The sequence below is a fragment of the Oncorhynchus clarkii genome, chromosome 29, assembly GCF_045791955.1.
Source record: "Oncorhynchus clarkii lewisi isolate Uvic-CL-2024 chromosome 29, UVic_Ocla_1.0, whole genome shotgun sequence".
Lineage (NCBI taxonomy): Eukaryota > Metazoa > Chordata > Actinopteri > Salmoniformes > Salmonidae > Oncorhynchus > Oncorhynchus clarkii.
In genome coordinates, this window is record NC_092175.1 from 24,483,597 (window position 1) to 24,494,093 (window position 10,497).

General features: G+C 40.2%; 1 protein-coding gene across 2 annotated transcripts; it reads right to left on the reverse strand.

The window, feature by feature from the left end:
* Nucleotides 1–93: 93 nt before the first annotated feature.
* LOC139388693 (WD repeat-containing protein 5) lies at nt 94–10,216 on the reverse strand. Of its 2 annotated transcripts, XM_071135522.1 has the most exons (14): nt 9,986–10,216; nt 9,185–9,272; nt 6,822–6,930; nt 6,304–6,377; nt 6,082–6,171; nt 4,805–4,894; nt 4,576–4,659; nt 4,364–4,419; nt 4,068–4,114; nt 3,888–3,963; nt 3,583–3,616; nt 2,286–2,360; nt 2,077–2,164; nt 94–1,921 (listed from the first exon to the last, which is right to left on the reverse strand). In XM_071135522.1, exons 2-14 carry the CDS (start codon nt 9,254–9,256, stop codon nt 1,821–1,823), a joined length of 996 nt encoding a protein of 331 aa, XP_070991623.1. In that variant the 5' UTR covers nt 9,257–9,272; nt 9,986–10,216; the 3' UTR covers nt 94–1,820. The 2 variants fall into 2 exon arrangements, with proteins under 2 accessions (XP_070991623.1, XP_070991624.1); XM_071135523.1 differs by lacking the exon at nt 2,286–2,360 and having other exon boundaries at nt 9,986–10,201.
* Nucleotides 10,217–10,497: the final 281 nt, after the last annotated feature.

Genomic DNA, 10,497 nt, shown 5'->3' on the forward strand with positions numbered 1-10,497 from the left:
GTGTTGTACTCTCTCCTAATAGGATATAACATTTACTGTCCTCAGTCAAAAGGTTACAGGGACTTTGTTGAGAAAGTGCCACGGACAACCACATTTTGTACATCTTTAAAAAAAAATGCTCTTTATTAAGTCACAAGTTATAGCTGTCAAATGCAAATACATATTCACAAAATCCAGATTGACTAAACGCATATACAGAATTTCATGCAGCCCTTGATACCACTGCAGTGATAAGATAATCCAGAAAACAGGAGAGAGCAGGAAAAATGAGCATTTGGGGAATGAACTACTAGCTGTTAAGACAAAGATAAAGAGAACGATACAGAAAGACAGCTAAAGTATTGTCTAACAAACAATACATATGTTGTAGTAATACAGTATGTACAGAATGGAGAGCACAAAATAAACAGGTATTTGGTCACTGCTATGAAATCACCACCAAGTTGTGTTAAATGTAATGTTAGCCAGACACGGAGTTAGTACCAACTGAACGACAATGGACTGGAAGCATCTCCAAATTAAATATTCTAAAATAATAATTCAAATGAAAAACAGCCTCTTTAGCTTTAATTTCTTTCTTCACAAACATTACTTTGAATTATAACCTTCTTGAGTATAGCAGGATTGACTTGAAACCAGTAAATGCACTGGCAGTACAGGTAAGTGCACCTTCAATGTAGGCTCTTGTCGATATACTTCACAACCCACCAACCATCTCACTGACTTGTCACGGTCCCATTTACATCCAATGAGAACTCTAAAAAGCATCAGTTGAGCTCCAACACTAATGTACAGAATCAGAATACATCTTGTAAAATGGAGAAGTGAGTTCAAAACAAGGCAGTGCTTGCTGTTTCAGAGCATAGTGTCGATATCAAACTAGAGAAACTGTCAGTTGAGTGCCTTGTAGAGAGAGAAGTGGTTGAGGAAAATGCTGTCAACACTAACTCCTTGAAATAGATTATATGCCTCTGGAGGAAAACTCCCAAAATGGTTATGGAAATCCCCCTGATGAGGACAGAAAACCTTTTAACCCTCTTCAACACCTTTCGAGCTTTGAACAGATTCCTTTATAATAAATAGAACATAAAACCAATCTCAGGTGCTGCCATGCATGAGACTTTTTGTTTCAAAGCCTCTTGGTACTGACCGTTTAATTACCAATATTGGAAATATGACAGTTACCACTTATCTTTCAGCCTGGTTTTAGAGCCATCTGTGCTATCATGTCAACTCCATGTTTGGCAAGACAGCACAGACCAATCTGGGTCCTGGCTACTAATCTACTATATTCTAATGAGATTTAGTTGGTCAAAGTGAGATTTCAGACACCAGTGAAACAGTCCATTACTCTGAAGGGAAAAAACCTGACATGGGGGATAGGAGTACTTACTTGAGGCCAATGCAATCTGGCTTGATAGGTAAAATATAAGATCAAAACGTGTATCAATACTAAGACACCTACAGAGATTAAATCATGAGAAACCATATGACTACTTTCCTCATGAAGGACAAAAGTTGATTCTCGTATTTCAATTGAAACACAAACATCCAGCTCACCGTAACAGTAAGGCAGAGATGGTAGAGCATGTAAGGGCACAAGCAAGACCAAGTAGAGTGTTGTGGTGGTTTGGTTGGGGTTTGCTCTGGTTCTGGAGGAAGGGGGTGATGTTCTGAACTTGCATTCATTTTGTTCTTCCAGTTGAGGCTCAGTCCTCAATGCATTCGGGCCCAGGTTTCTCAGCAGAAAGTCCTCTCTTCCTCAAATGAAAAGTTTTAAAAAAATGAAAATAAAATAAGCATGCCCAGGATGCAGAGGCTTAACAGTCGCTCCTCCACAGTTTGATAGTTTTGTCGTTTTCTAGCGCCGCAGACGCTATGATGTTCTCTGTGGGGTGGCAGGCAGTAGAAATCACTACATCTAGACACAGAGGATGGGAGGGAAAAGAGAAAAGCAGAATTAAACAAAGATACTGTGAGCAACAGTGTGTTCAAACAGTGAGATTGCCACCATGTATTTCACCACAAAGTAAAAGTAATCCGTTTCATCAAGCTCTTGCCATGACTCTCCTCTACCTGTATGACCCTGTAGTTTCTGTACGATCTCCTTGGTCTGCAGGTTCCAGATGTACACCATGTTGTCCTCAGAGCCAGAGACAATCCACTGTGGGATGCAGAGCATAAGGAAGAGAAGGACACTTCAGAAGAAGCTATGGGTAAAAGCATACAAGTCATCTTCTTGAAAATCTATTTCTAAACATGCATGCAAGAAGGGATGGGTTTACCTTTCCACCTGTGACAGAGAAATTAGCAAATATGCAGTACTTCTCGTTTTTGTGGCCGGTGTATGTTTTCAAGCACTGGAATGAGAGTGGAAAACTTATTGAAAAGAACATGTAGAGAATTGAAACATTTCAATCAAGAGTATTCCTATGTTTGGATCAAATTGCAACAAGAGTGAGACATCTGACATACACTATATATACACAAAAGGATGTGGACAACTTTTCAAATGAGTGGATTTAGCCATTTCGGCCACACCTGTTGCTGACAGGTAATAGGTTGGCACCTTTTCAACAAGTCAGTTCAGCAAATTTCTGCTCTGCTAGAGCTGCCCCGGTCAAATGCAAGTACTGTTATTGTGAAGTGGAAACATCTAGGAGCAACAGCAGCTCAGCCGCGAACTGGTAGGCCAGACAAGCTCACAGAACAGGACCGCCGAGTGCTGAAGGGCGTAAATATTGTCTGTCCTCGGTTGCAACACTCACTACAGAGTTTCAAACTGCAGAGTTCCAAACTTCCTCTGGAAGCAATGTCAGCACAATAACTGTTTGTTGGGAGCTTCATTAAATGGGTTTCCATGGCAAAGCAGCCGCACACAAGCCTAAGTTTACCATGTGCAATGCCAAGCGTCGGCTGGAGTGGTGTAAAGCTCGCCGCCATTGGACTCTAGAGCAGTGGAAATGCGTTCTCTGGAGTGATGAATCATGCGTCACCATCTGTCAGTCCGACGGACAAATTTGGGTTTGACGGATGCCAGAAGAACGCTACCTGCCCCAACGCAGACCCAACTGTAAAGTTTGGTGGAAGAGATAATGGTCTGGGGCTCTTTTTCATGGTTTGGGCGAGGCCCCTTAGTTCCAGTGAAGGAAAATCTTAACGCTACAGCAATGACATTCTAGACAATTCTGTTCTTCCAACTAGGTGGCAACAGTTTGGGGAAGGACCTTTCCTGTTTCAGCATGACAATGCCCCCATGCACAATGCAAGGTCCAGAGGATCTTGACTGGCCTGCACAGAGACCTCAACTCCATCGAACAACATTGGGATGAATTTGAACCTCGACTGCGAGCCAGGCCTCGACGCCCAACATCAGTGCCCGACCTCACTAATGCCCGTAGCTAAATGGAAGCAAGTCCCCGCAGCAATGTACCAACATCTAGTAGAAAGACTTCCAGAAGAGTGGAGGCTGTTATATCAGCAAAGAGGGGAGGGGCAACTCCATATTAATGACAATTATTTTGGGATGAGAAGTTCGACAAGCGGGTGTCCACATACTTTTGTCCATGTAGTGTATCTTACCTTTCCTTTGCTGTAGTCCCAAAGCTTCAGGGTGCTGAAAAACAAACCACTGTTAGAAGACAGAATCCCAAAATAAACAATAGTGAATAATTAATTTGCATCTATGAGTGATGAAGAAGCCTTTCTTTATAGATTTGCTTGAGCGTTCCTTCCCATTGAAATTAAACTCCTTGGTCTAGTGGTACTGGACAGTGTAATAGGTCCCCCTACTGGTGCAATACTGCATGACAAGACTGTGGTACTGGACATGTCACAGCCTACTACATTTGAGGGAAAGTGACAGTGCTCTACAGTCTAATACTCACTTGTCCAATGTGGCAGCCAGAATGTATTTGCCGTTTGGTGAGAACTTCACAAATGACACGGGGGGGTTGTCATCATCTGCACAAGACAGAAAAATTAAGAATTTACTCCCAGAAAAATACTACAAAATGTGATATTTCCTATATGACACAGATGAGACAATTCTGTCTGGTGAAGCTTACCAATTAGTGTTTTCAGACACTGTCCTGATGCGGTGTCCCAGATCCGGCTATGGACAGACAAGAGATAAACATTTTCAGTTTCATACATTTCTCCACCAATATCACAAATGATATAATGATTTAATACATTCAAATAATACTCCTCATAACATTCCTCATATTTATGTTACATTGGCCATCATATAAACTCAGATGTTCTCTCAGGTCATCAAGTTACTCTTACAGGCATTTTGTGAGTCAATATCTTTGCCAAGTACATTCAACAAAACAGGAGAAAAAGTGTTCATTTCCCTCACCAGAGGCCATCGTAGCTGCTGGACACAATCAGTGAGCCATCTCTGTTGAAATGGACCTGTACAGCAATATAGATCAGAGATCTATTCACACTTACCAGAGGGTGTGATAATCAACTACTACATGCTCATAAGCAGAAAAACTATTATATGAAGTTGAATGTTTATAAGATTCATATAAGGTGTCCCCATGCACAGATGGGTGCAGTACTTACAGCAGAGACGGGGTCGGAGTGGGCCGGCAAGGTCTTCAAGCATTTTCCAGTTTTTACATCCCATATCCGCACGCTCTCGTCAAACTAGAAGAGAACCATTCATGTTAGCACACAACTATGCAACAAATATTCATAACTCCTTGATGGAAATCAGGGTTAGCAATAACATTTTCTATGTAAACATATACAATAGGAATTCTGCATTAGTGTATTAGTAGGTAGGACTCACCGATCCAGACACGATGAGATTAGACTGGGGGTTGAAGTTGCAGCAGAAGACATAGTTGCTGTGGCCTTTCAACGTCTTCAAGCATTTACCCTGCAATAAGGAAGGGATTGGGTTTAAATTAAACATGTTCACAGTTTGAGCTCATTATGGTTGATCGAGCATCCACGGCATAGAGGGCCCCGAATCAGCGATTATGATGTATTTGCAGAGGAAGCTGTTAGAGCAATGACATGCTAGCTGTTCCGGGAGAGACTTCCAGTCATTCTAACTTGCGAAACCACCTCTAACTTCCCTCATACTGGACGCAGAGACATACAAATGGTATCCATGAGTTCATCTGACATCTACATGCTTTGTAAGTAGGAAAACCTGCAAAATCGGCAGTGTATCAAATACTTGTTCTCCCCACTGTATATATATACATATTTTTAAATAATTAAGCCAGGCCTCGAACCATCCCGTTCTGAGCTAATGACCTATCATTTTACATCAACAATCTAACATTCTAATGGATTTCATATACAGTGCCTTTAATACCTGCCAATTCATTTCCATCAATATTGCTGTTTATCATTTACTTTATGTAGCAGTAAGCGATAATGATAACTGTCTTCTGGGTAGACAAAGACTTTCTCCAAAACCTTCTCTATTAAATGTTAACAGAAAAGTAGGCTTACCTGGAATAATTATATCATTTTTATCAATCTGATGGGCTTTTGGTCTGTCATGACATATGCAGCAGCAAAAACATCACATGACCAGCACAATCCTCTCACACTTAATTTTCTCTTTTTTTTTCAGACATCAAAAACGGTCTTCTGATGTGATTTAAGCATCGATATGGACTCAGAACATCCCATTTCTATTGTTTCTATATAAATAATTGTAATTGAGAGTGAAAAACATTTTTAAAAATGATACAGAAAACGTGTCTATTTGAGAGCCAGGAAAAGAATTGAGCAGCTTGCAACATGTTTCAAAGTGTAAAAGAGCTCCCATGCTAGAAAAGGTTGGAGACCCCTGCCTTAGAATATGCTCTTTCCAGTAGGTAATATAAATGGAAAACGTCTGACCGGCTTTTTGGTAAGCTCCATTCCGGGTAGAGATTACTTTAGAAAGAGAAATTACAAATGTAAATAAATACGACACCAAAATAACGCTCTCTGCGCTTCCAGTGTTAATCTGCCGCAAACCAATTTTCAATTGTGGGACAATAAAGTGATATACTTCTAGTACTATATTTCTGAGAAAAAAACTACCCGTCCTGCCTCTCTTACCGAGCTGACGTCCCAGATCTTTAGAGTCTTGTCATCAGATGCTGAAACAAGTAGGTTGGAATCTGAGGACCAGGCGACATCCGAGATACCCTGCAGATGAGAAGTGAAAGATCAACTTGGTTAGTCACACTAAAAGCACTCACAGCAGTGAAAAAAATAGAGAATACTTTCAAGGCACTGTACATAATCACTACAAATAGTATAATGGAAACTTGAACTCACAAGTTTGTGTCCCGATATTGTTTTCTCAAACTTTCCATCGTAAGCTCCCCAAATTTTGATCAGTTTGTCAGCAGCTGTAAAACATATATTTCAAGGCAGGGTACTTTAGCCTTTTCAACTGAAATATAGTGTTATCATGCAAGATTATCAGATAATGTACATTGAAAATACATTGTATTTAAAGCAGAGATCTGCGACTGGAGAAATAGCACCACTGGCTGCCCCAGGCGCATTTGTTATTGTTTTGAGTAAATGTGAATACAGCATGGTAGTAAAAAATGCATCGTAGTACATTCTCTGCTGTTCTGTCACGCTTGCAATAATGTGCAATGATGTTCGGTGCTTGACGTAACGTCTTTGTTTTAATATTGCAAACGGACGTGGCAGTTTCACTGCTATGGATCGCATCTTTAATGACATTTTATTGTAACAACTTGTGCATGCACCTATCGGCCTAATAGTAATATTCAGTAGACCTACCGTTGTAAGACCACCTAAAGCACTCATCATAAACTTACATGAACTGGCAAGCCACTCTCCACTGGGACTGAACTTGACAGACGAAACTGCTTTTGTGTGGCCGGCTAATGTGAATTTCAGGGTGTAGTTAGGCTTGACTGGTGCTGACTAAATAGGGGAAGAAAACAAACAAAAACACATTGGAACCGGAAAGCAATTCCGTTAATATCTGTAGATGCATTTAAGGCAATTTTTCATTAAAAAAAGGATTTGACACAATGAAAATAGCAGAGACACAGGACAACATATATATTTGGCTATTATATATTTTCAAGTATCAAGTGACAGGCTGTTAATCAACACAGGCCACAACGAACCAATGGGGTAGTAGCCTATCTGTACATCTCCAATGTAAAATATAGTTGCAAGCAGCAATGCCAGGGTTCAAGCTTTGGCCCCACCGCATAGAGTACCACTGTATGAGTCATAATACCCATAAAACCAAGCGGTCAAAGAGCGAAATGCTTCCAATTGTTTTAACACCATTAATTTTTCCCCATTGGAGATTTTATATACAATTAAAATATGGGCTGTGTTTCGTGTAGGATTACCCTGGCATGACGTTTTCATAACTGTGTAAATCTCTCTCGGACAAGGTGACTTTATCAATATATTCCCCTGTATTTACTCCCCAAAAATGAAATGCTAATTAGCTGTTAATGTGGATATCATAAAGAACTATAAATGCCATGATCTGGACGAGACTACCAAATCAAGGCAAAGGTAAGAATCTTGGGATTAACTATCATATGTTAGCCAAATGTAGTAATGAATAGTTTTAAATTGACAATACCTGTTAGCAAAGGTGTCAGCTAGAGATGACATGCAGGAGCTTGCAGGGATTTGTAGTTTTGCATGATGTCTACTTTGATTTTAATTAGCATTTTCGATTCAGAGTAAACAGGGCCAAATATATTGATGAAAGTCACCATGTCCGAGAGAGATTTATATGGTTATCAAAACAGCATGCCAGGGTAAGCCTACACGAAACAGTCCTTATTTTAAGTGTTTTTTAAATCCCCTATGGGAAAAAGGAATGGTAGAAAAACGATTGGAACCATTTCCCTGTTTGATCGCTAGATTTAATGGGTATTATGACACCTCCACTGGTCCATAGACGCAATGTATCAACTTTTGTGCAGATCGATCATTCGGTGCTAGTATCGCTTTAAGTTCAAAATTCTAAATGACAGTTTATTAAGGAATCCCTAATAAATACAAACACAAAATGGCGGAATATCCATCATGACGGACCTTATGGGCCATTGAGGCAAATTTGTTCCTTGTGAGGAGAGGGACCAATGTACTGAATTTCAGGAGTCTATTTCAAGCAAGGTGAGGGATCTGAGCTTTCAAAGTTTGCATTCTCAATCGTTTGTTATAGCTCCACCATGTGGCAAATTGACTCTTCGCTAAGCCTCGCCCAATAATATTGGGTAACCAATAACAGGGCTCCAATAGATAGCAACTATTGTTGAGTCCAACACCTAGGACAGGCTCACGTTTAAATCGCATGAGTCAGTGAAGGCTACATTGAGTTTTTTTTTAATAATTGTTATGTTTAATTGGCTAAATAATTTAACAGTGCACCAAGAGTACTTGCTACTGTGATTCTTGAAATGCAGAGCCTGTTGGGAGTATTTTTCTAATCTGAAATAAAACTTTTGTTACATTGTTTGTTAGATCAGCCGGTTAGCTAGCTCTCGGTCTCATTGACCACCAAAAGTTGCTAACGCTAGCTAGCCACTTAATCACTTGTTTTCTAAAGATGTATGTTTGCTAATATAGCAATGTTATGAATACAACTAGAAGACATCAGGATACGATTTGAGAGCACAAACATTAGTTATCTCCAAAAGCGGTTGACTGCATGCTGACAGTGAATTCAGAGACTAGCTACACTAAAAACATGATTTTACCAGATTCCTGTGAAGCAATTGTAATGACAGTCCACCACAACACACCCAAGATTTTACTGATTAGCAAGGGGTCATCTGTGTTGAATTTCATTGTGTATTAGAAAAACAGTTTGAGATCATTGTGAGGAGATCTCACCAATGGTTAAATGGGGAATTGGGCTTCCAGGGATAATGTCTGAGGTTGCAACAGTAACCAAGGGGGGTGGGCTTAGAGAAGGATCAGCTGGCATGGCATTGAATGAGAGGGTGTGGCCCTTGGACCTTAACCATCATGCAAGGTTGTAACCTCCTAGGCCTTACCATCTCAAGGGAATTAGCTTTTTATCACAAAATTGACAGGGGGAAAAGAAGAATAATCAACCCCAAATACAAGATTTTCACCAGGCTTCGCTGCTTGGACCCATAGAAACATCAGTCGTATTAGGTCTAGCTTGAACCCATACCTTGCTCTGGCTGGCAGATGCAGATGATGTTTTAGTGGCCTCCGTTTCTGGTTTCTTCTCCTCTGTTGCCATGGCGATAGTGATGGAGCTGAGGGGGCAGGGGGATCAGTTAGTGAAAGCACGCTGGACAACCAGTCTACAAATGAGGAATGCAATTAGAAAGCAATGTTAATATATTATGTTAAGATGAAGATAATGTGAAGTGAAATGCAGCGATAGGAAATTGTATAGGTCCAACACAAGACCAATGTAAGTTGCTACCCTGACAGCTAGGTTAACGTTAGCCTGTAGATGAAGATTACAATATTGGATATGATATTGAAACCTAGGTACAGTTATGTTAGTAATGTAAATTACCACCACATAAACTAGCTAGCTTCCTACCCAGTCATGGCTGGCACCGTGTAGCTTAGCTAAGTAGTTAGCTAGCTTGCATGGTGAAATAAGCTAGTTCTATGCTAGCAAGCTAGCTAGCTAACTGCCATTGCAAGTAAACAAATGACCATGAGTTAGCAAGCTAGCCTAACATTAACCGCAGTTGTGGAAGCTAACGTTCAATAGCTCCACTATGGACAGACGCAGGGCCTGTCTTTCTAGCTAGCTAGCTAATGTTGTTTGCGAACACTCGTATGTCTTGTTGGTGATAATGGTTTTAATCCAGGTATTGTATGAATCTTACCCTTCGAAAGATAAACTAGTTAATTTGCCTAGCTAGTAAATGTGCGTTTTTGCATATGCAATGTAAACTCTGCTAACTAACGTTAGCTACTCCATTCAAACAAAACAATCAGGGATACTCACGGTAAGGCCCGATGTTAAACTGTAATTGCTCGGCCAACTATTTTCATTTAGGCACAAATCTGATCAACTGCACGAATATATTTAGCCTATAAATACGGTTGAATATATTTTCTCCCTAACTGAGCAAGGGAAAATAAATCAAGGGCCAGTTCGTTTTAGTTTTGCCAGAGCTCAAGCGAGGAATGTGGTAGTGAAGACGCCCATTGCGCATGTGTGATTCTTCAAGAGCGCACAGTCAGAGAGGGAGGGAAGAGCTCAACTCCCTCCAGCAGGTGACGTTTTTTCGTTGTTTCGCCCACCAAGCAAGGAATTTTTGTTTGGAGGTCAGTGAGTGTCACATTTGGTCAACAAAACATGTATGACTTATTTTCTACGTGAGGTTTATTTGATCGAATAGAAGTTTCGTAATGCTTAAGTTGTTATGAGTGTACTGATATGAGTAAGACATGTGAAATCCCGTCAACTATAAGAAAAAACACTTTATATATGTTTTATTTTATTTTTTATTTCAC